The following is a 26,951-nucleotide window of genomic DNA, read 5'->3' on the forward strand; positions in this document are numbered from 1 at the left end:
ATCTCAGCTTGGCCAAGTGCGTTTGCTTATGAAAGAAATAAGAGCTAAACGCTTAGGAATCTAAGTGATCATTGCAATGGGAATTATGGCTCTCCTGAGAATTCTTGGCCTTCAGGTGAGAGTTGTCTGACAGTGCCCATAGAAATAAAGGGCATTGGCCAGTCCTGCCAAAATTAGATTGCTATATGTACCTTAAAGTGTAAGTAAAAGTATATTTTCGTCTTGAATAAAGTAGGTAAGAATTATTCTGCCACGTCTTTATTTCTGTCTGTTTCACCCCTAGGCCCCTGCATTTTTCCTTGTGGCCACTAATACCATGACATAAAGTGAGGGGAAGTCTATACACTTTGGCATCAGAGAAAGAGGACAGAGATGGTCCTCCAACAGAAAAAACTGATTCTGTGAAAACATCAAGATAAGAATTCTGCTCACTTTGAAGAGACTTAAAGTGGTAGTAAATCACACTTTTTTTTTTTACTAGCACATTATGAAATACTTACCTTAGCACAAAGCCTTTCAGCAGTGCGCTGTCACTGCTGACAGGGCTTCCACCCGGTCTTCCTTCTGGGTTTGCGTCCTCCGGCTGTCTGATTGGCCGCGCCGCAATCACGTCACTTCTGCGCATGTGCGCGGCAGTCACAGACCCTGGCACAGAGCTCTGAAGGAATGGCATGTGTATGCTGTAGATTCAGAGTGCATGTGCCGGTGACATCACCGGCTGCATGCAGTGGGAATAGCTCCTAAACTGCCACGGTATTATAGGCTTACCTGTAGGTACAAGTTTAAAAAAGGGTTTACTCCCACTTTAAGATGACCATACTTGATCAGTTTTTTTTCATTAGCTGGTGGGCTGATCGAAAAAAACGAAATGGATTCACCACTTCCACACATTCAAGGTGGATGGCGAAATCCTCCCTACCGCTCTATTGTATTCTGACAGAGGGACTCCTCTGCTGTCAGAGCACACTGATCAGAGCTGCGGCCAATTGGCTGCATGCATTGATCAAATGAAAATTTACCAACAGTCTTGAACAGGAATGGCCATAGATGGAAATGGACGAATTTTGATCAATAAATTGTAGCTCCCCAGTGAGACACAGACAGTAAAATGTAACATGGTTTTAATACTTCCCTACTCTATCTAAAACTAACAAAAAGTTTTATCTTTACATACAATTTAATTTTGACTGAGCATTTGCTTAACAGACAATTTTTGAAACCTTTCACATGATAATACTTCATGTTGTCCCTCCAACATTCCAATGTTAAGGCATTTCCTGAACTATGATACATGAGGAGTGAGATTATTTTCAAATGACCCAGTCTTACATTGATTGATTTTGGGGATATATAGGCAAGATCTTGCCTATTCATCAGCCAAGGGTTTCATAAAACACCATTTTAAAAATCTAGGTAAGAAAATAGGAGTAAAAATAGAGTTGTTGCTCATAGTCATAAAACATGTTTTGTTTGGGGGTTTTTTCTGGAAATATGACATGGAATTTTCTTGGCCATTACAGACAACAACTTTTTCCCTATCTAATTTTCTTGATTTTTTTTTTAACATAAGCTCCCTAGTTTTGTGCTTAGAACTTGCTGTGTAGATATGTACCATTCAATACAAAGCTAAAGGGGGGATTTTTGCATCATACGCAGATTCACTTCATTTACTTTTTAGTTAAGTAATCAATTTTTTACTTTTTTGGTAATTTAACTCCATAATATCTGTGACATATTTAGCACTGAATGAAATATAAAAGACGGTGACAGTAATGAACAATTGAAACATACCGCTATTATGCTATGACTTGTACATTTAAAGGAAAGGCACTGCTTTTTTCACGGTATGTACTGGGTAAATGACCCAAAACCTAGCTGCTGGAACCCATGAGTACAGATAAAGTTAATCGATACAGGAAAGTTGGATTTCAGCTCATTACTTTTTCATTAATATCATTCTGCATTCTTCTGATTTATAGTTACTCCTCCAGTCCTTATTTATTTATTTTTTTACATTTTTTTTTAAAAAAAGGTGTCTTGTTCGCTTCAAGATACCAGCCTAGAACTCCAGGCAAATTGATTGAAGCCCCCATGGCACAAGGCCTGTAAGCATACAGCCTTTCTACATAGTGATTCAAGCCTCCATTTTGTTTCCACATCATTAGGCAGCATATTGGTTTTCCTTCTTAGTTTGTACTACCAAAGCCTAGGCTAGGAATTTGGTTGGTGTATGTCTCAGAACATGTATATCCCCAAAAAATATAAAAAAAAAAATTTTTTCCTCAGTTTAGGCCGATACGTGTTTTTCTACATATTTTTGGTAAAAAAAAAAAATCGCAATAAGCGTTTATTGATTGGTTTGCCCAAAAGTTATAGCATCTACAAAATAGGGGATAGTTTTATGGCATTTTATTAATAATTATTTTTTACTAGTAATGGCGGCAATCAGCGATTTTTATCATGACTGTGACATTATGGCGGACACATCAGGGGAGGGGACTGTCAGGGAAACTAACAGATCGCTGTTCATACTCTGTATGAACAGACATTATGGCGGACACGTCGGACAATTTTGACACATTTTTGGGACCATTGGCATTTATACAGCAATCAGTGCGATTAAAATTGCATTGATTACTGTAAAAATGTCACTGGCAGTGAAGGGGTTAACACTAAGGGGCAGTGAAGGGGTTAATATGTGTCCTAGTATGTGTTCTAACTGAAAAGGGGAGGGGACTGTCAAGGAAATGAACAGATCGCTGTTCATACTCTGTACGAACAGACAATCTGTCAGTTCAGGAAACTGTGTGTTTAAACACACAGCTCCCGGTTCTCCATGTGCCCTGAGCGATCGCGGGAACCCATCGGTAATCGAGACTGCCGGGCACTTGCATAGTGGCCGTTTATGTTACCGACGTAACATAACGGTGATTCACGCAGCCAAGTCATGTTGCCGCAGTACAACTGCGGCGGCTGGTCGTCTAGCAGTTAAGCATTGCCACCAGGGCAATCACCTGTGAGGCAGAGGACAGGATGCAGCCTAACAATATTTATTGGTCAAACTACAAATGTAAGACTTGGCTGAAAATATATTAATATAAATATAATAATATAATATAATTTAATGTGACTTAATGCACAGTGAAATAATAAAATTACGTATTTTCAGAGTAAATTAACAAAATAGAATCATGGCCTATCAATTACAATAATAATATTTCTTTATCGTACATCACGGGACACAGAGCAACCATAATAATAACTATATGGGTTATACGCAACCTACTGGTGGTTAGACACTGGCAGATCAAACTGGAAGTCCACCCCTATATAAGCCCTCCTATACAGGGGACCTCAGTTTTTTCGCCAGTGTCTGTAAGGTGGATAGACGTGTGGGCATAAGTGTGTATGCATGTTGCATAGATATATGTTTGCGTAGATGCATGTTTGCATAAACACCTGGCGCATAGACACATATTTGCTTAGATGCATGTTGCGTAATATATGTTGCATAAACACTTTTCATAAATGCATGCTTCCTTATTCCATAAATGCATGTCTCCATGGGCACGTATTGCGTAAGTGCATGTTTGCATGGACATGTACTTTGTGTTTTTGCCTAAACACATATTTGCTTAAGCAAATACCTACATGCTTCCATAAACGCATGCCTCCATAAATGCGTATTACTTAAACGCATGCTGGCATATTTTCATTTGCACTGCATACGTATATGCTTAGTTTGAACTGCATACATGTGCTTAGTTGCATTAAGCTGTATACATATGTGCTTATTTACATTAAATGGTATACATATGTGCTTGTTTGCCTAGGACTACATACATATCAGTTGTTTTGCCTAGGACTACATACAAATGTGCTTATTGCCTTAAGCTGCATACATAGATGCATGAATGGCAAGAATACTTGTATACCTGCATGTTTGCATACCTGGGTACCTGCATACTTACATACTTACAAGGTTGTATAGTGGTAGACCAACATTGTTTAGGTCTGCATCTTTGTGGTACTGTGTATTTGTTACTCTAATACAGTCACTTTATTTTGTATCTGTTAGAATAGCTAAATGACTTAGAAGGGTGCCACTGCCCTCGGGTTCAGTGGTCTGGCAAAGTTCACGTCTCCTGTTGGACCAATGGCATCAGGGTAATCTGAACCACCGTGGTGCCTGATCTCGGATTAAGCCTGGTTAGTACTTGGATGGGAGACTGCCCAGGTTTCCCTACTAAGCCCTTGTACACACGGAGAATCTGTCGGAATGAGTCTTATCGGACCGTGTCATCAGATAATCTGACTGTGTGTGGTATGCATCGGACTAATTCCGTCCGAATCTCCGTCTGACCCAATTTTCCAACATGTTGGAAATATTTCCCGACCAACTGGGCCGGACGGACCTAATCCGATCATGTGTAGAGCATTTTCATCGGACCAAGTGCCACGCATGCTCAGATCAAATTCCTACATCAAAGCTATTGGCTACTAGCCTGAATGTAGTCCCATCATAACGAAATTACGTCATCACGTTCTGAAAGATCGGATTTTTCACCAACTTGGCCCGACCGTGTGTATGCAACAGTTTCGGACACAATCCGTCGGATTAAATCCAACGGGCAAAATCCGACGGATTTGGTTGGCAAAATCTCCGACCGTGTGTACGTGGGCTAAGTGAGGGAGGCATCTGAGTTTGCTGTGTTTGAGAGTATCTCAGACCATAAGATTTTAGAGCAGTCTCTGAGGTGGTTGCTCCTTCCTTACCCGGGACAGTCTTTGCCTTGCTTTGGGTCTTGGAGCAAAAGTTATGGGCTCATCATTGTAAAACAATTAAATGGTAGCAGCTTCAAAACTGAATAGGGGCATGAGGTCTAGCTTTATATCTCAATCCGCTGGGCATCCTTCTGTTTCAGATAGGCTCAGTCTGTTCAGTGATGACCTCTCTGCAAGAGGTAGATTGGGGGGCCCATGATCATCAGGAAATGCACAGCTTCATGTGCTGGGTTGTTTCCAGCCTCATCAAAGATTTATGTAATTACAGTGGAAAGCCCTCTGTTTTCTTTTTTCTGACAATCCTTTGGGCTGACCACAGCTTCTGAGGTTCACAAAGCTCCTAGCTCTGGTGCTAGACTTGCTAAAGACGCAGAGGGGTGTCAGTCTCAGTATACCTCAATAACCTTTGCTCAGTTGGTCCAGATTTTCCTTCAATACATTTTGCAGTAAAAAAAAAAAGCTGTGTCTAGGTTGAAGAACATTCCTTATGTACAGTCCTACTCCAGGTCTTGGAGAGGATCATTCTCTGTCTGGAACCTGAATATCCAGGCATTGGATTGCCGAAGGGCTTGTTTCCCAGCTCAGCTAAAGATTGGTGGTTGATGGTTCGGATTCTAGAAAGGTTGAATTCTTCCTTTAGGGTATTGGAAGATAACAACAACTGATGCCAGTTTCTCCATTTGGTTTGAGGGTAGCTACAGTTCAGTGCACTTGGTCTCCACAGGTAGTATAGTAGAGTAGAGTATACTGCGCATAAATATCTTGGAGCTTTTGGCCAGTACGCCTTGCTCTGGATTATGGTACAAACCAGTTGTAGGTTCTATCCGGGAAAGCCTCTGCAGGGGCATATATATATATAAAGCACCGGAGAGGCACCAGGAGTAATGCAGCTCAGGAAGGTGAAACACATTTTGTCTGGGACAGCACAAGGACTGTCTCTATCATCTGTGCATATTCCAGGTATAGAATAGTGGCAAAAGGAACTCTGCAGGTAAATCTACTAGATTCCAAGTTCTACAACAAGTTGGGATAGGTGTGTCCGGGACGAGGATCCCACTGGCAATAGGGGTAGATGCACTGGTAACATGTTAGGGACCGGTTCTCCCTTATTTGATGCTTTCCCTCCGTTTCAACTTCTGCCACATCTTTTGCAAAGAATCCAGAAGGGGGTAACACTGATAATAATGTTAGCTGAATTAGCCCAGGAGGGCTTGGTATGCTGACATAGCGAGTCTTGCGGGAGTCACTCCTGGGACAGTCGCAGTTCAGCGGGAACTAATGGTCTTGAGTCCTGTATCTCAGCACTGTTAAGCCCCAGAAAGCCAGCTTTGGGGAACTTCAATTACAGGTCTTGGAAATATTTTTTTACCTGGGGTGAAGCCAGGAAGTGGCACCTGCAGAAATATGTGAGTGGGAGATTTTCTTTTTCTTTCTCCAATCTGTATGGGAAAGGAGATTGGCCTTAAGTACCGTTAAGGGTCAGGTTTTGTCCATATACATTTTTTTCTAGGGGGATTCATACTTCATACAGTGTGTAACGAAGACAGTCTCTGTCAGGCCACTCTTGTGTCCTTGGGACTTGAATTTGATCTTGACTGTCCTTGCAGAGGCCACTTTTTGAACAAATCGAGATATTCTGTTAGTCTTTATCTCAAAAGGTGGCTTCTTTGGTTGCTATCGCTTCACAAGTGGCGTGTTAGAGTTAGCGGCTCTTTCATGCAAGGAGCCATTTTTGGTCTCGCATCATATTAAGGTGATGTTGCGTCCGCATCCATTTTATGCCTAGTATGGTGTCTGGTTTTCACTCGAATCAAGACAATGTCTTGCCTTCTCTTCTGATCCTCAGTTGGCAAGAGTTGGATCACTGCATACTCTGGAGGTAGTTCTGGTGGTCAGAATTACTTGATTTGTCGGTACAAGCCAATAATCCTGGTTTGTGCTGCCATTAAAGCCCGGGATGGGCAGGAGGCATCCAAGTTAACAATTTTCTTTGGATTTGCCAGTTCATTTTTCAATTCTTTTAATTACATATCCACTATTTTGGTGATTTATTCACTTTTAAAGGGGCAGCTGACTGTTATTTGTTCCTACCCCCACAGGGCGCCAATCACTGTATTACATTTTCCATTTACATCTCCCAAAAGCCATTCCCCTGCACACAGCTGGGCTGATATACTAAAAGAGTTGAAAAATTTCAACACTGTATTCCTTAACTCTAATGCCCCATACACATGGTTGGAAATTCTGATGGAAAAAGTCCGACTTTTTCCGTTCGTGTGTAGAGAATTCCAACGCACAAAGTGCCACACATGCTCAGAAAAAATTTGGAGATGAAAGCGATTGGCTACTGGCCTCTACGTAGTCCCGTCATACGTTTTGTACGTCACCTTGTTCCGAACGATCGGATTTTCCGACAACTTTGTGCGACCGCATGTATGCAACACAAGTTTCGGCCAAAAATCCATTGGAAAAATTCAGACAGATTTTGTGGTCAGAATGTCCTACCGTGTGTATGGGGAATTACAGTGTAAATGGCATCACCTTCTTGGCTGCAGCGTCTAGCAAAAAAGCATGAATGACTTAAGTGGTTGGACAGAATTACAATCCTCTTTGCAGATAGAACAGTTCATATATTTCTGTGTACTAACTTTGTATTTTGCTGTTGCTGTTGCCTGGAGTTCATTTTTTAAAGTGGTTGTAAAGGCATACATTTTTTTTTTTAATTAATAAACATGTTATACTTACTTGCTCTGTACAATAGTATTGCACAGAGAGGCCTCAAACCTCCTCTTCTTGGGTCCCTCGTTGGTGCTGTGTGCTCCTCCTCTTCTGTGAGTGCCCCCACAGCAAGCTGCTTGCTATATGGCACTCATGCATGCTCACTTCTGAGTCACAGGATTTGATTTCTCCTGCTGTTGCTTCTGTATCCTGTGAGGAGAAGGAGAGAGAGCAGGCTGCTGCAGACAGGCACAGCACTGGATCGAAAGAGGAGCCAGGTGAGTATTTAAAAGGGGGGGGGGGGGGCTGGGTAGCTCATCATGGAAGTTTTTTTTATCTTAATGCAGAGAATGCATTAAAGTGGTTGTAAATGTTTTTTTTTTTACCTTTATGCATTTTATGTAAAAATATAAAAGACATTTGTAGAAATGTAAAAAACATTGCAAAATATTGAGTGACCAATTGAATTTAAAAGAAATCTGTGAAAATGCCATGGTGAAGCTTACAAGGTGTTAACAACCCTAAGCCTACATGATAGTACTCAGCCTAGCGATTGGCTACTGACCAAGTGTGCACTGTACAGTCAGAGGAAAGGGAAGTATGCTCCCCATACCCAGAAGTACCAGGCAAGTACCAAGTCCCCATAGGCCTGCAAGCAGGGTGTGCCAGGGGTGCCTGGGCACACCCTAATAACCCTGTGTGGTGCAGATTCCCCATTTACACCTCTGATATTCCACCCTAACAGGTACAAAAATAATTAAAAAAGTATAATTGTAAAAAATAATACAAAATAAAATAATAAAAATTAAAACTACTGCCCTACTGACACCGTCCATTGCTCTGCTGACACCATCAGTATAAATACACATGCACACACAGACAAATGTGTTTGAGCTTTGGGGTGCACACCCTAATGCAGGGGTCTCAAACTGGCAGCCCTCCAGCTGTTGTGAAACTACAAGTTCCCACGAGGCATTTCAAGACTGACAGTTGCATGACTCCCACAGGCAGAGGCATGATGGGGGGCAGCTGGAGGGCCACTGGTTTGAGACCCCTGCCCTAATTCAATAGGCTGTGCCCACCTATGCAAGTCCCCCAGCTGGCAAAAAAGGAAACAAGGGAGTTAAGAGTAGGTATTTGTAACAGATAAGCTATAAAGAAATCAGCTACCTTGCCCTGAATGTGCAAATGTGACAGGGTTAGCTTAAAGAAAAAATATACCTAAAGTTTAATCACTTATTTGTTTTAATGATTTCATCCCCCCACCAAAAATAAAAAATACAGAAAAATCAACCCAAAATGGCAGAGTGTCATGCAATGACAGCTTACATTTTATTTGTTATATTGCTATATGTGAATGCACTACACATTTTAAATGTGCTATTTTAAACATAATAGCACCAGTATGTATGGATGACCCATGTCACATGGTATTACTATGGCTAGTGCTCTAAATTGATCATGTTACCGCTTCAAAATCTGTCTAGTCTGAACTAGTCCTGCACATGAAAAGGTTATCATAAACCGTGTTTATCTAGGAGATAGTATTATAGTGCAGGTAGAGTTTTTGTGATAAAATCAGTGCTAAACACTCTAAGTATAATAGAACGACTCCCAGTAAACACAATAACAAGTGTTAGCACAAGTGATAATGATGCACAATCCTACTGCTTGGTACACAGATACAAAACCACAATCACTCCAATACATGCGGACTGTGTACCCAGTGTACCAATGGTTTTATGACTGCATGGGTTCTTTTTACCTGCATACCTGATTAAAGTTGGTCATAAATGATTTATTTATTTTTATGATCAGCTGGTTGATCAAAAAAAAAAAAAAAGACAGATTCCCCCATCCACGCATTTAAGGTGGATGAAGGAATCCTCCCTGCTGTGCTATTGTATACTGACAGAGGCGACTCCTCTACTGACAGAATACATTGGACGGGAGCCAATTGAACATACATTTTCCAACATTCCCGTTCAAGAAGAATTGATTTCCTCATGAATGGGAACATGAATTCAATAGAATATAGTAAATGTATTTTTAAATACAGCTAGTGTGGCTACACAGTGTACCCTGTACAACAGCACTTAGACCAAGCCATTGAGGAGGTGCACTAAGGGCCAATCAGATTAGCTGCATGTGTTGTCAAGGAATATGTTGACTGCAGGAGAAAGCAGAAGGATAACTCATCAGTATTCTGCTGCTCTTTCACTGTCCAACTACAACTGCTAGCTTGGATATATTACTTAACCACTTCAGCACCGGAAGAATGTACCCCCTTCCTGACCGAGCACATTTACAGCACTGCATCACTTTAACTGACAATAGCGCGGTCATGCGACGCTGTACCCAAACATTATTTTTTGCACTATAAACAAAAAAACAGCAACAATTTTGAAAAAAACACAATATTTTTTACTTTTTGTATAATAAATATCCTAATTAAAAAAACAAAAACAAATGTTTTCCTCGGTATGTATTCTACATATTTTTGGTAAAAAAAACACAATAAGCGTATACTGATTGGTTTGCGCAAAAGTTATAGCGCCTACAAAATAGGTTATTGATTTATGGTATTTCTATCATTTTTATTTTTTTTACCAGTAATGACGGCGATCTGCAATTTTTATTGGGACTGCAACATTGCGGCAGACAGATCGGACACGTTCACACTTTTTTTGAAACCATTGACATTTATACAGTGATCAGTGCTATAAATAGTCACTGATTACTGCATAAATGTCACTGGTAGGGAAGGGGTTAACACTAGGGGGAGATCAAGGGGTTAAATGTGTTCCCTCACTATGTACTCTAACTGTGGGAGGATGGGACTGCCTGGGGGAGGAGACCGATTGGTGTTTTCCTATATACTAGGAACACATGATCTGTCTCCTCTCCTCTGACAGAACGTGGATCTGAGGGTTTACAGGAGTCTGCCAGGAGCGATCGCGGGTGCCCGGCAGACATCGTTGCGACCAGGCACGCGCATTGGCTCCTCAGTGACGTGGCCAGCGAATGCGCACCCCCTATACTGGCAGGAAGCGGAGGACATCATATGACAACTGCCCAGGATAGGAGATCCCATCTGCGGACGTCATTTGACAATGCACTGGGAATGAAGTGGTTAAAGAGGTTCTCCACTCTATAAGGACACTTACCTGTCCAGGGATCCAGCACCATCCTCACCTGGGCTTCTTCTTCACTAGTCTCCACGTTCCTAGCATTAGCATCTTTAGTGTGGAAAGCCAGCTGTGACAGCTTGCAGCTTTACAGCTGGCTTCCTTGTGCTTTGTGAATGGTCCTGCAGCCTCAGAACTGCCTAGGTGATTCAAGTAGAAATGGAAGCGGGTACCTGTTAAAACTATTTACCCCCCCACCCCCACCACCACCACCAAAAAGATGACATGCCAAATGTGGCAGATGATCGAGGGAGGAGGACTTAAAGCGAAACTTCCCCTTTGGGTGAAGTTCCACTTTAATTACAGTAGAAAAAGGTCAGGTCACCATGTAAGCTTATGCCTTTCTAGACAAAACTACACATTTTTGATAGGTAAAATGGCTCCCCTCTTTGCACCCCAACTGTTTGTTTGGTTTGTCAGGAGTTCAGCTTTAATGTCTACATGTGATGCATTGGGCTCTTCTCCTTTTCCGTCCCCAGTTTAAATTTTGGGATAGAGCAAATATATGACATTTTAAATAAACTCTTACAATGTACTTCTCCCTTTCGCTTTCTTTTGGTCTGTTAAATATACAATTGAAAGCAGTGGCAGCTAGTTCTCCATTTTGGGGGGGGGGGGGGGGCAGAAAACAAACCACCCAGCTACCTCCTGTTCAGTTGGTTGATCAATCAAACATCACCCCCCATTGCTCATCGAACAAACCCCCCCATCACTCGCCCATCTGCCCACCAGCCTCACACTTACCCCATCTAGGTGGCAGGCAGCTTCGGCGGCATTTCCATGCATCTCCTCCTTGGTGGCTCCACCCTGCTTCTGCTCCCAGCTGGCCAATACGATTGCTTCTCCTGTAGGCCAGTTGGGTCTCCTGATTGGCCGGGAAGAGAAGAAAGACAATAGCGAATATTCATTTGCTATTGTCACACAACTGGGTGGGCTCGGGGCGCAGTGCTCTGTGCCCTGAGCCCACCCATTTTGAAGCAAATTAACCTCCCTGGCCGTATGATTCAGTCTGGAATTAGGTGCTGAAATCGGTACAATTATTTTGCATGGAAATCTGGCTTTTATTTTGTAGTCCTGTAATTCTTAGGAATAACGCTCTTAAATCTGTTCATACCAGAGTCTAGCTGACATCCCGGGTATGATAAAGTTTATAATATAATAAAGAATAATAAAAATTATTCAATAATGTAATCAAATCCAAAAACACTGAAAAATTTACACTTTTTGGTTGCTATGGACAATCTCCAAATTCTAGGCAGTAAAAAACAGTATTTATAATATAAAAGTGCATGCAGGGCACTGCACAGACCACTAGGGACAAAGGGGGTGTGTATTTTTTAATACAGCACTGTAATCTGTAAGATTACAGTGCTGTGTGTGTTTTGTGTGTTTTTATTTCTTTGAATTTGCCGCTGTTCTCCGCTCCCGTGCACCGTAACGCCGCAGGGAACGGAGCTCGGCGGCATTCGGCACTGTGAATCGAGCGGAGGATAGCTCGATCACACAGCGCGGCGGACATCGCTGGATCCAGGGGACAAGGTGAGTAACTCTCCCTGTGTCCTCCCCTGCATCGAGCGAAGCCATCCCGAGTCTGGCTCGGGGTTACCGCTCCTATCAGTATATTCCTACCACGAGCCAGACTCGGGATTACCGCTAGGGGGGTTAAAGCCTCAGTCTCTAATCATGTGCTTAACCCCATTGAAATCCATGCGTCCGGTGCCCTGCATGCAGATTAGGGCCCGGGCGCTTGGACGGGGGGCATCCCTGTGACCCTAATGGAGTAGCCACTGACTGAAAGTGTTTTGTTATATCTGTTTGAGAGTTGCAAAAAAATATATACTGTACACTGTGGGGTTGATTTTCTAAAGGCAAATAGACTGTGCACTTTGCAGTTGCCCTCTGAAAGTGCAGTTGGTCCAGAGCTTAGTAAATGAGATAAGGCTTCAATTTGAAAAGAGTACCAAATTTCTTGCAAGGGAAAAAAACTGAATTTTTCCTTGCACATGATTGGATGATGCTTCTGCTCATAAACTAAGCTCTGGAGCAACTGCTCTTGCAGAATGCAACTGCACTTTTACATCTGCACAGTCTATTTGCCTTTAGTAAATCAACCCATTTATGTCCAAAGGGTGACAACACTGATCCACCATAAATACAGTATGGGGTATTGAAAGTTGCCCCTCCCAGGGCAGGGAGTATGTTAGTGGCAGAATGACAAGCTGAAAATAAAGGAAAAACTGCCTAAAAAGTGAAAAACAATTCAGAAACAACACCTAAGGATTCTTAAGTCACATTATATTACATATTTGTTTTTGAGTTTAGATAAACATTAAAACGGTTCTGAAGCTAGAAAACCTTCTGTGTGCAGCCCCCCAGCCCCCCCTAAAGCCCCGTACACACGAGAGGACTTATGTCCGACAGACTTCCGAAGGAGTTCCGTCGGAGTTCTGCCGGAGTTCCGACGGAATTCTGACGGACTTTTCGGCGGAGCGGACTTGGCCACACACAATCACACTAAACTCCGACGGATTCGAACGTGATGACGTACGACTGGATTCGAATACGGAAGTTCATAGCCAGTAGCCAATAGCTGCCCTAGCGTCGGTTTTAGTCCGTCGGAATAGCATACACACGAGCGGAGTTTTCGAAGGGACCCGGGTCCGGCGGAGTTCCGTCGGGAAAATTTGAAGCATGTTCCATATTCTAAAGTCCTTCGGACTTTGGCGAGTCAAAAGTCCGTTGCAGCCCACACACGATCGAATAGTCTGACGGACTCAGTCCGTCGGACTTTGGATGTTGAAAAGTCCGCTCGTGTGTACGCGGCATTAGGCTTACCTGAGCCTGATCTCAATCCAACACTGCACCTGAGAACAGCAGCTTTCTCAGCTCTCTTTCTACTCAATGGAGATCGAGGCAGCAGTGGGAGCCAATATCTCCTGCTACTGTCAATCACAGGCAGTGTGGAGCGGGGGGGGGTTGAAGCAGAGCCACCCTGTATGTCAATGGACACACAGAGAGCGGCTCAGGTGTGAGCCAACATGGGTGTCCCCACCGCTATAGCAAGCGGCTTGCTATGGGGACATTCAGAGTCGGGGGGTGGAGCCGGAGCTCTGATGGGGGACCTCAGAAGAGGAGGATCAGGGCTGCTTTGTGCAAGACCATTGCACAGATTAGGCAAGTGTGACATGTTTAATATTTAAAAAAAAAACCTTTAGAATCCCTTTAATGATATGCAAAATGATGATTAGCTATGGCTAATGGAAATACACAGAAGATGCGGAAATATATTGAATAATGCCTTCTTTTACACTGAGAAAAAGTACGTTTTTACAGTCTGTCAGTTCCAACCTGATGGATATAAATGGGCATGCATTAGTGCCTATTTAGGTACCTACTATTATAAGTAAGTAATAATATTTAATCATTTAAAATATATTAATAAAAGTAGGTAATATGATATAATAATAAATTATGTCATTATATACAGTACAGGTATGTGTAATACATAAATATTATGATATAAAAAGTATAATTGTAAACTGTATGTAAAATAAATATGAGCTGCAAGCTTATTTGTATGAACACATTTCTAAGGTGATTTACAATTTGGAAACAACATCTGGCTTCAAGTGTTTAGTTTAATTTTGTAACAATAAATACATTTAACCATAACATCCTTTAGCAAACTCGTGTGTATAGCTCAGTGGCACATTGATATCATGACATGCACTTTTAGGCTGGATTCACACCTATGCATTTTTAGTGCTTTTTGCATTTTGCAGATTTGCACTACAGAACGTGTTTCATAGGAAACCATGTTAAATGGACTGTAGTGCAAATCTGCAAAATGCAAAAAGCACTAAAAATGCATTAGGTGTGAGTCCAGCCTAAAGGTGCATGCTCACTAGCAGCAGAAAAAAAATATAAAACATATTGCACAAGGCTTTAGGAGGGTTTATGGACATTTGCTTTTATACTGTTTTTTTCTGCCTGAAAACAGCTCTCAAAAACACACTTGTGATGTTTTTTGTTTTTCTGCCTCTAAACTCTCCTCTTGAAATATGCCTCTAAACACCTTAATGTGCATGGACACCTAGGATAACATTGAGCTGCTTCTACAGGCAGAAGAAAAAAAAAACGCAAAACTCCTGTAACAAGGAGAATTTTTTAAACCCAGTGTGCATGGACCCATTGTAAATCAGAGTAAGTTATCCTTGCTGTATTGTTTCAGATTGATGGCCTAGTACGTGAATTGGTAACCTTTATAAATCAGGTGTGTGTACTTTCTGTAAGATCATCTAGACAAATTCCATAAGCAAAACACCAAAAATTTGATTTTTCGAGAAATGTTAGTTTCAAATTTCTATTGTTCATAGGTGAGAAAAGAATTTCTATAAAACTACTAAAAAGCGTCCCTGTGATATATGTACAAGACCAAAAGGTATCTCTTATACAATCACCATAAAGTTATATTAGAATTGTATTTCTCTGCATTTGCCAGCTCATTGTCAGTTTAGAGTTTTGTTTAAAACTATAAAAGTTAGTTAATAGAGTGGTTCATTTTTACAATGGCTCAACAATATTTGTTCACTTAAGCCATCCAAGTGTCTACCAATTAAATGAAAATAAACCATGGTAATTATCTCTGTACATGTGCAAAATTGATGCATGAACATAAAATTACATTAAAAACAACATTGAAAAATTTCTGTCTTTTTTCCGTCTAGTCTCAGAAAAATGAAAAGACCAATTATATATTCAAAAATATTCGAAATCCCAAATATAGGTTGTAAAGTTTTGTCTATTGCAAAACCAACAGACCTTTCCTCTGTTCACAAGGTCAATTGTGAAAAAAGCTATAGATATTTTACTATATTTTACAGTTACTATATATTATAAACATTTTAATGTGATTTTCAGACAGGATCATCTCAAATTGTATTTACAATTTTAAAGTAAAATTCTGGGTAGTAAAATATTTTTTTTCCTATAAGCTGCTACATGCCTCTATAATAAAAAAAAAAAACATGGACCCAAGGTCAAAAATATTCCAAATGCTGTACATTTTTTAATTTAAGCTCCAGAATTATTTTTATTTATTTATGGACATTTCCTACCAAACTCAGAACAGTTATCAATAAGTTAAAAAATAAATACAGTATATTGATATTAATGCAGTTAAACACTGCCTATAGCTATTATCAAGTGTATGGTACCATGTAATGGCCCGTACACATGATCGGAAAATCGTATGAAAAATACAGATTTTGAATTAATCGTATGATAACCTGATCGTTACTACACAGTTTTCGAGAACCAATCATGACGGTTCATCCGATATTATTTGATTGGACAAGCACGAAATTTTTTCTCATACGATACCCGATCGTACGATTTTTATTTAATCAGTATAGTTGTCATTTGAAAATACAATACAAATATACTATGAAAAATACCGCTTTTGAATCGATCATGTGATAATCTGATTATTACTATACAGTTTTCAAGAGCCAATCACCACGGTTCTTCTGGTATTATTCGATCGGACAAGCACAAATTTTTTTCTCACACGATAACAGATTTTTATTTAATCAGTACAGTTGTCATTCGAAAATACAATACAAACATACTACGAAAAATACCGCTTTTGAATCGATCATGTGATACTCTGATCTTTACTACACAGTTTTCGAGAGCCAATCACAACGGTTCATTTGATATTATTTGATCGAACAAGCACGAAACTTTTTCTCATATGATACCAGATTGTACGATTTTTATTTAATCAGTACAGTCATCATTCGAAAATACAATACTAATATACTACAACACATTACATCACTTCCTGAATTTTTATTCTGTAGTACGAGAATTTTCGTCACTTTAGTAAACTCTTTATTTTAGATGTGAGACTAGCATACAAAAAAAAAAAGATGATCATTTGTCCAATAATCTCATTGCGTGCCAAGCATAAGTCATTGTATTTGATTAGTATTGGGTCAATAATAGCAATAATGTGATTAGTAGCAATAATAATAAAAAACAAATCATACAGCACATAAGCAACAGAAAAAAAAACTTGCTGGTTAGTGTATGCAGAATATGTAAAAGTGCAGTTACCTGTAGCGTATTAATATACTATATGTACTGAGAGAAAAAAACTGTCAACTAGTCAGTCAAGCAGGAACACAAAAAATAAATAAATAATAATAAAAAAAGTTAACAGATAGACTTCCTCTTCTGGCTTGTATCAGCTGTAGAGAACTTTAGCAGTTGGTGGTAGCAATTTCTAGGGTGTGACCTTGCTTTCAAATTCACACTTGTATGACTTCTTAGTGTGGCATAAAATGGGGCTTGGAATCATTACCAAATTAAAACAGTGTAAATAAATGGAAACAGCTTAAGTGACCCAAAGTGACACAGTCCAGACTCCCGAAAGGCTTCTACACACGGGCACTGGCTGTAGAAGTGAGTCAGTTTGTGTAGCTTTAAGTGTGTTCCACTCTCTCCTGAGGTGGGGAAATGGCAATGAGTGGACCCCCCCCCCCCCCAGTTCCATCTGCGGCCTAGGCTGTGGAGCAGATATTCTTGACAATGCGATGTAAAAACAGCAACATGAATATCTTGTTACGCAATGTGGATTTTGGGTCTTTTTTTTTAAATAAATAACACCCAGTGTTAACTGACCATGTTGATCATACGTACAGGTCATAACCTTTGGGCATATCACTTATGCTACCAGTAAAGGTTGGGCTGCGTTCATTCTCACTAGTTAATGCAATACATTTATGTTCATTGGCATATCGGCAACCTGAACACATAGGTAAGAAAAAAATGATGCTTGCCAGCATGTATAATATGTAATATATAATTATATTACTTCTTCCTCTTTACAGCTAGTGCCATTGATTCAGGTGCAGCAAGGCATTTCAGTCTGTGAATCTGAGAACACATTCACAGAAGTTCACGTCTTTTACATACATGTATATTTTAGGGCGTGTGTTAATGTGTGCATTGTGAATACACATTGACTTTCACAGTAAGTCTGCAATGTGTTGTTAAGTTGCTGTGACTAAGCACTAGTAAGGGGTGTGAAACGCGTCAGTTGATCCATCCATTGTCTCTGTTCGCTGTATGGACTGATTTTATTTAATAAAGACATTTTTTCATTGGAGTGTAGCTGTTTGGATTTTCTCTATTGCATGAGCTCTATACACAGAGCCAGTACCCAGGCTGTGTAGGGAAGGGGAATCTTTGGTAACTGGAATGGTATATATTTTTTGTTAAGTTGCAGTGTTTTCTTTTTTTGCGGGGAAAATTGCAGTGTTTCTTTTTTTTTTTTATCTTGTATGTAATTCTCCTAAGGCAGGGCACATTGGGATGTGTTACAGTATAATGGAGCACGCTGCCCAAAAAATGCAATGCACCATTGAAGTATGTTGGTATGAACTGAAGCCATAAGTCATAAAGCATGCTGGGGTTGATTTACTAAAACTGTAGCGTGCAAAAATCTGGTGCAGCTGTGCATGGTAACCAATCAGATAATAACTTCAGCTTGTACAATTAAAGTAGAACTATGGACAAAACTTTTTTTTTTTTCATTCTGGATGGTTGATTTTTTTGCCATCTTTGTCCCATTAACGAGACTTGCCTTGACTTCCTGTCCCATAGCCAAAACAGGAAGTGTGAAAATTTCTGAAAATCAAGTGAATTCATTGGGGACCCCCAGGTCACCAGAACTAAAGTCCCCATTGGAAGATTTCTCTTCTATTACTTTTATGGGGACAACCCAAAATTAGAAGTTTCTTTTACTTTCGATGATAATGGTAAACATGAGAAATGAAGAGGGTGAATCTCCCTAACAGGGGCACGGACTGCAATAAACAGGGGTTCTAACCCTTCTCCACTCTATCCAAACCTAAGAAAAGTTTTGCCTTTAGTTATACTTTAAGCTTTGACAAAAAAAAAAAAAAGCAGGCTGATTTTTTTCCAAATTAAATCCAGGGGAAATAATAGTGATCAATTGTTTGATATGAGCATAGGTTCACATCACTTCTCCTCACTCACACACTTTAATAAATAAGCCCCATAGTAACTATTATTGGAAATACATAGTTACATGAAGAAGAATAGGTACTAGACCTTAGTAAAAAATATGTTCCATGTGCGATCATTGAAGTATCTGTGTAAAATACTCTTCAGTCTTGGCAGGACCATAGGTGTGCCTTTAGCAAGCCAGACACACAAAGTCTATGGAACTGATTTATCAAAGAGAGCATTTTTACACCGGTTCAGCAGACGCAAAGCCACTTCCAATAGTCAGTCAGCTCTGGAGTCATTTTTCAGACAGAATATTTATTAAAATCAATATATATATATATATATATATATATATATATATATATATATATATATATATATATTTATAGTTTATTTTTTATTTTTTTATTACGTACACCCTTACATCTGTTGCTAACAGAGTGCAGTAGTTTAACAGGGTCTGATCATTTCCACACATACCTCTGATGTCTCTGTAACTTTATTGAAAGTGACAGAGGGAGAACTGAGAAAACATCTGTATTACATCTGAATGAAATTCTGAAACAATTTTGGGATCTTTCATTTCTCACATCATGACATCACCTAGTCTGTGCTGCTCCTTGTATTGCTCCATTTTTCTCCTCCTACTGGTCCAGTCATTATCATTTATGACCTACTACATTGTCTCATACAAACACACTGGCATTCCACTAAACAGCTCTATTCTTTTTCTGCTTGCTCATGCTTTTGTTTTACTACTTAAATACAATATGCCAAATTTGATAGAAAGATAAAAAGAAAGCTTTTGTTACTCACAAAAACCCTTTAGGTGCCTTCATTTATTTTATAACCTGCACTCCAAACTAACAGCTGGAATCATTTTTTATTTTTTTGCTATATGGAAATAAACAAGTATCTCTCACCATATTAATATATATATATATATATATATATTTTTTTTACAAATGAATATGGATTAATGGTAGATAACAACCCTGCCAATTTTTGTATACTGTGCCCCATTGGGCAGGTTTTATCCCCCCCCCCCCCACTAAAACGGAAGAGTGCAAAAAGCTGGTGCAACTGTGCATGGTAACCAATCAACCTCTAACTTCAGCTTGTTCAATTAAAGTAGAACTCCATTTTGGATTAGGAGTTTCTTTTTTGCCATCTTTGTCCCATTAACGAGACTTACCTTCAATTCCTGTCCCATAGCCAAAACAGGAAGTGCAAAAATGTCTGCAAACCCCCAGGTCACCAGAATTAGAGTCCCCAGTGGAAGATTTCCCCTCTATTACTTTTCTGGGGACAACCCAAAATTAGAGGTTTCTTTCTGGTACACAAAATATGATTATCGGATTGTTTGGTTTTTTGCATGCTAGTCTCATATAAAAAATGAAGAGTTTACTAACGTTACGAAAATTCTCATACGACAGAATAAAAATTCGGAAGTGATCTAATGTGTTGTAGTGTATTTGTACTGTATTTTCGAAATGACGACTGTACTGGTTAAATAAGAACTTAGCTTGTCCCATTGGATTATTTCACATGAATTGTCGTGATTGGCTCTCGAAAGCTGTGTAATGATCAGATTATCGTACGATCGCTTCGAAAGTAGTATTTTTCATACAATTTTCTGATCATGTGTATGGGCCATTAGACAGCTGCCACCCCAACAAGCATCCAACCCATTGGATGCTTTCCACTCTATCCTTGTTTCAGAGACAGGTCAGATTTAAAAAAAAATTCCCAATACAATTAGTTTCGGAGACAATTGGTACCAAGTAAAATTTGTGAAGGTTGAATCTTGTTCCCTAAGAATGCAGACAGTAGTAAAACTTTAAGCATTTCCTACTTTATCCAATTTAAAAAAAAAAGTTTTAGCTTTTGATACATTTAAATTTTTTTTTAGCACCCAACCCCTTCAAAAACAAACACAAATGCTATTACACATATTTAGGCCGCATTATTCAGTGAATTATGATGTAAGTACCATGGTAGAGATATGGGGTTAGTTGAATAATAGACTACTAATACCTGTTAATGTAGTAAAATCAAGGGACAGAACAGCCAAAAGAATTTTCTCCTGCCACCTATGGGTGTATTCCAGAAGTTCCAGACTATGCACACTCACCCTGCGGGTTATATCCGTGTTTCACGGGATCCTGTATGATGACACTTTCATGTCGGGCAGCCATGGTCAGCTCCAAATGATATATATTGTCCAAGTCCTTGGAAATTTCATCGATTCATATAACTTATACCTTATAAAAATAAAAAAAAATAAAAAATAAAACAGGAGAAGCCTTTCCCTGGTCAGACTGTCACATATATTCCAGAGAAAGTGACTGGGGATGTACAAATATGATGCCTAGTACAGAAGGTAACAAGTATTTCTCAGCCTGGACTCTGTACTCTACTGAGCATTACTGACCTGTTGTAAACCATCCGTCCCATTTGGAGATGGGATGTAATGAGAGGGTTTGCTGGACCTCATTGGCTGCTTTAGATCACATGGTCTTTGTCAATGTGATAAGAGAACTCAGGTTGTAAAGTGACAGGAGAGTAGATAAGAAGTTCTAGTAGATAGAGACAAACAAATGATTAACTATAAAGCTGAAAGGTACAGAGAAGAGAGCTGGGTTATAAAGGTGCACATATCGAGCGATGGTGTTCTGATTTTCTAGTGTTATTTGCAAAAGTCTATTTTACTTTTTTTTTTTTTTTTTTTTTATCACCTGAACATTTTTCTTTCTTAATTTTTATGATACTCTGTTTTCTGTCTGATGTATAGGTGACAAAAAAATTAAAAATAAATACTTCTCAGTGATGAGAATCTGTATCATCGTTCTGAGGATTTACGTTCAGTCATTTGAGAACAAGACCTTGCCAAAACTATGGATCCTATTTAAAGCTGAACTCTAGGCAAAAAGTAAAATATACATATATCAGAATTGTTTTACCCGCAAAATAATTTTAATTCTGTTTGTCCAGTCCTGTGATTTATACAGATCTGCCACATAACAGAGGTCTGCTTTTTCTCTGCCACAGTTAACGAATATGTAAACACAACATGTCATATTCCTGATACAGTATGTACCCGCTGTACCATGTACTTGTATGAAAAGGTACCCTGTTCTCCTTGTATTGCTTCCTTTGTGTGAAATCCCTGATATTCCTGCCAATACCTCTGCTTTCCTATTAAAAACTGACCAGGCAAGAGAACGGTCAGTTCTTTAGCTGTGCTGGGAACCCAGCCTGCTCTCTTCCAATGATTAGCCTTGTCCTGACACCCCCCCTCCTCTACAGCCTATCACTGGAAAGATCAGTGTACTGCAGCTTCTCCTCCCCTAGCTCTTATGCAGCTAAAAACAGAGGGCATGACATCAAATAAAGTATTTATATTTATTTTTTAACTATACGCAAATGTTTTGCCTTTTTTTAAATTTTAAACTGAATAGGTGTTTGTCCAAAGTGAGGGTTTATGATCACTTTAACAGCTTTCCGACCAGCCGCCACAGTTATAATGTGTCAGGTTGGCTCAAGTGCGCGAATCGCCTTTGGTGTTTGTCTGGCTCGTACACAGCTTTCTGTGGGCCAGCGGGGAGCCAATCAGCGGGTCCAGCAGACTCAATGTCCACCAGCCATCCACAATCGTTCCCCACAGAGACAGAAAGGGGATCAACAAGGAAGATCTCCGTTTTGTCAGGAGATGACACAGAGATCCTGTCTTTGTGTTATGCAGAAATACAGATCTGTGTGTTGTCCCAGGCAGCCCCATCCCCCATACAGTTATGCCTCGTTTCCACTGAGCGTTACATTTCGGGTTGGTACAGTTTGGAAGGGTTAGAATGGGCCAGTCTATTCAGGTCAGTGTTTCCACTGCAAGCCGGACCACCAGGGTCCATACAGGGTTTAGAAAAAATGCCTTTGACGTGAGCATTGAAGTTTTTTCTGTCCACCAATCAGTGGAATGTATTGTGTGATGCCAGTAGCTTCGCCCTAACAGTACCGTACCATTTTCTATGGCCCGCATCTGAAGCAGGACCATGAATGGTGCGGTATGATTCGGTTGTATGGGCCGCTTTCATAATGGAAACACTCAAAATAGCGTACCATACGGAACCGAATCGCTCAGTGGATACGAGGCATAAGTAAACACATTTAACCCCTTATTCGGCCCTGATGTTAACCTCTTCCCTGCCAGTGCCATTAGTACAATGTCAGTGCATATTTTTAGCACTAATCACTGTAATAATGTCATTGGTTCCCCCAAAAAATTTAAAAAATGTCAGTTAGATGTCTGAATTGTCTGCCGCAATGTAGCAGTCCCACTAAAAATAACAGATCACAGCCATTTCTAGTAAAAAATAAAATAACAATAAAAATGGCATAAATCTATCCCCTATTTTGTAGATGCTATAACTTTTGCGCAAACAAAAGAATATGCTTATTGTTTTTTTTTTTTACCAAAAGTATGTAGCAGAATACAAATTGGCCTAAATTGATGAAGAAATTAGATTTTTTTTTAAAAAGTATGTTTTATAGCAGAAAATAAAAAATATATTTTTTTTTTCAAAATTGCCCTTTTTTTTGTTTATAGCGCAAAAAATAAAGTAAGCTCTATTTGTGGGGGTTCAATTTTATTTGGGTATCAATTTTATTTGGGTACAGTGTCACAGGACCGCACAATTGTCAGTTAAAGTAACTCAGTGCCGTATCGCAAAAAATGGCCCGTTCATTAGGGGGGTAAATCCTTCCGGGGCTGAAGTAGCTAAATGAGACTACTAGGTTTTGTTCATACCCTAACCTCTGACTGGACAGTGAAGAAGAAGCAGCAAACTGATGAGCTGATCTCTCTGTTACTCTGCTCTCCCCTTCTATCAGCATGTCCCTTGATAGCACATGAGTTCTTCAGCACAAGTTATTGGCTCTTTGAGCTGCTTCTGCCTCACACTCCTGAGACTTCACTGATTCTTCATACATTCCTCTTGGAGCATTACATATGATTCATGACCAGGCAAACACATTTAAATGAAATTTGAAGAGTATAAATATGTTAGCTACTATTGCTGATTTGTAGTTGCCTGGCTTCCTTTTGCTTTCAGTAAGTAATGAAACTAGGGGATTAGTATGGCAGCATGTACAAGTTTCCTTTAACCTCTTCACGCTGACAGTACGCAAATATGTGGCCTCTTGGTGGGTGGGCCTTGACGCTGAATGGCCACATATTTGTGTACTAAAATGTAAACAAACCTGTGCCGAGAGCACTCCCGTCACAGCTAACGGAAATTTCCTGACCGTTACTTGAAATTGGCAGCATTCCAACCATGTGACCACTGTGAAAGCCAATCACTGCGGTCACATGATCATAAACCCGCCCACCTCCATGAAAAACCCCTTAAAGGGCCAAGAGGGGTTATGGAATTAAGGGACAATTTACAGCTGTGTGTTGAGTGTGTTGAATGTAAAAGAAAGTGTAGCGATATCCCCCAATTGAATCTTATTTAGTTAAAGCTTAATAGCAATGAAATTCGGTAATATAACCTTGTTACCTGCGGGGAATTTACTACAACAAATATGCCTGAAAGCAGAGACAATCAAAAATGGTAACTAATTGCAATATAATAAGAAGAACACTTATACAAAACCAACAGATTTTGCCCAGATTGAGATCTATGGATACAGGCCAAAGAAGGGCAGAGAAAAGGACCATGGACCAAGTTTTGTGTCAGATCACTCCCTTCTGTTCCCTGACACCACAGTCCCAAGAACATATGAGCTCTGAATCCAATTCAAATAATATAACCCTTAAAGTGGTTGTAAAGGCAGAAGGTTCTTTATCCTATGCATTAAGATAAAAAACCTTATGTGTGCAGCAGATACTTATCTGAGGTCCCTCTAGATCCAGCGATGTTGCACAAGACATTCTGCTGGCTGGGACTCTATGCCTCATTGACTGAGACAGCAGCGTGGTGCCATTGGCTCCAGCTGCTGTCAATCAAAATTAGTGAGCCAATGAGGAGAGAAAGGGGGCAGGCCAGGCCATGGCTCCATGTCTGAATGGACACAGGGAGCTGTGGCTCAGCTCGGATGCCCCCATAGCAAGCTGCTTGCTGTGGGTGCATTCAGCAGGAGGGCGGGCCAGGAGCACCAAAGAGGGATCCGAGAAGAGGAGGATCTGGGCTCGCCGTCCAAGTCACTGCTTGCAGGTCAACACTGGGGGTCCCAAGAGACTGGCTCCTCCTCCTCCTGGGCTATTTATCTCTTCTCCCAGCAGGGTCTTTTTTCCCATGCCATCTGAGACTTGTATTCCGCAAGGGCCTGGCTCCCATACAAACTTGTCTTACAGGACTACATATCCCCAAATCCTCTGCTCCTCAGCTGCTCTTCTTACCCGCTCTTCACTCTGGAAACCACAACAGAGTCTGTAGGGGAAACAAAATCACTGTGGCGATGCTGCATAGTGTCTTTTGTCACTGCAGGTAACTTAGCCAGCTCCTGGCTACATCAGCAACAGACATGCATTGTCTTTTTTTTCCCTTTAGGAGAAGTCACGGGGTGGTGTGGGTATAGTGCCCAAAAAGATAACGAGTGGGAAAAAATGTCTGGTTCTCAGGGCAGGAATTTAGCTTGGGTCATAGAGAAAGCTGTCAACTTGATCTATTAAGCAGAAGGAGTGAAGCGCCATCTAAGTGCAACAGACCAACAATTTTTATTAGGCTCATAAAATGGCCCCAGAATTGACATCACTTCTGCCCCTATCCCGGCTAAAAGCTGGATTGCATTGCTCTTTTGCTTCCTGGCTCTGGTTTGTCAGCTCTAGGTGCTACAGTATCCACACAAAGGCTGCCTAGTACATGGCGGGAACCTGAGCCCAGGACACACTGTGGTTTACAGTTTTTGATAAGTGAGTTCCTTTTTTTTAACATAGTTGACAGTTTATGAGCCTACCGTATATACTGAAGTATAAGCCAAGTTTTTCAACAGTGAGCTGTACCTTTCATTACTAAAACAGTGTGTCTTCCACTGTGTTATGCAGTCTGTTCGGCCGTCTAGTGTAACAAAGCCCCGCCTCCTCCTCATCCGTGCTAGAGGAACACTGATACAATGCTGGAAACTGTATCAGCATCTATCAGAGACGAAGAGGAGGTGGGGCTTTGTTATAATGGATGGGCGAACAGACTGCATAACACAGCAGGAGGGACACGCTGTTGCACATGCCGTTTTAGTAATGAAAGGTACGGCTGCAGATGGGCACAGTGACACTACAGATGGTTGGGCACAGTGACACTGCAGCAGTGCTGGGACAAGGTCATCCAGCACCAAGGGCAAAGATGCCAAACTGCGCCCCCCTTTCCCTTAGGGTTAGGGTCAGGGTGCCCCCTACCCCTGCAATAGACCATTGCGCCAGGGGCAGCGCCCCTCCTGCCCACCCCATGTCCCGGCTCTGCACTGCAGATAGGCACAGTGAAACTACAGATGGGCACAGTGAGACTACAGATGGGCACAATTAGGCTGCAAATGGGAACAATTAGACTGCAAATGGGCACAGTGAGGCTGCAGATGGGCACAGTGAGGCTGCAGATGGGCATTGTTTACCCAGTAGCTGCTGCATTTTCCCACCATAGGCTTATACTCGAGTCAATACATTTTCCCAGTTTCTTGTGGTAAAATTAGGTACCTCGGCTTATATTTGGGTCAGCCTATACTCGAGTATATACGCCAATAAAAATTGTTGGTCTGTTGCACTTAGATGGCACGTCTCTCTTTCTGTTTGCATCCTGTTTCTAGCGTTCACTTCTAGCTTTTTGGATAGCAGCCACAAATTTGAAGCAAACCTCAAGAGTGTTTCCCTTGGACTCCACATTGGACTTTAATTACATTTTAATTGGACTTTTAGCTGTTTTAAGCTGAGCCCACACTTAAGCACAGAGCAGATCACAGCAGAAGTCTGGTGCATCCCCATTCACCATTTCAGGTCCGATCTCAGTCCAAATTTTTGGCTGAATTCAGACCTGAAATGAACCCAAAGACACACAGGACTCCTGTGCAATTCACACTGGAGCAGCTCGGGAGATGTATGAAACGGCTTCATAGAGAGCCAGTCACAATCTCCTGACATGCGAGGACACTGAACATATTGCTGAGAGCCAAAGACAGTTGGGCCTGCCCCTCTCCAGCCCTGAGCTCCAGTGTGCGCTGGAGGGGCAGAGTGGA

General features: G+C 40.7%; 1 protein-coding gene across 2 annotated transcripts in view; it reads right to left on the reverse strand.

Annotated features, from left to right (window-relative positions):
- Positions 1–21,144, reverse strand: part of NR5A2 (nuclear receptor subfamily 5 group A member 2) — a 172,191-nt gene extending 151,047 nt beyond the window's left edge. Inside the window, exon 1 of one of the 2 annotated variants that reach the window (XM_077452729.1) lies at positions 20,866–21,144. In XM_077452729.1, the coding sequence (XP_077308855.1) occupies positions 20,866–20,929 (64 nt within the window). In that variant the 5' untranslated portion in view covers positions 20,930–21,144. Of the gene's footprint in view, positions 1–20,768 lie in introns of both variants that reach the window. The other variant, XM_077452730.1, reaches the window with a different exon arrangement.
- Between the last annotated feature and the right edge of the window lie 5,807 nt (positions 21,145–26,951).

Source organism: Lithobates pipiens, unplaced genomic scaffold, assembly GCF_037356315.1.
Source record: "Lithobates pipiens isolate NorthernLeopardFrog02 unplaced genomic scaffold, aLitPip1_a1.2 Scaffold_23, whole genome shotgun sequence".
Classification (NCBI taxonomy): domain Eukaryota; kingdom Metazoa; phylum Chordata; class Amphibia; order Anura; family Ranidae; genus Lithobates; species Lithobates pipiens.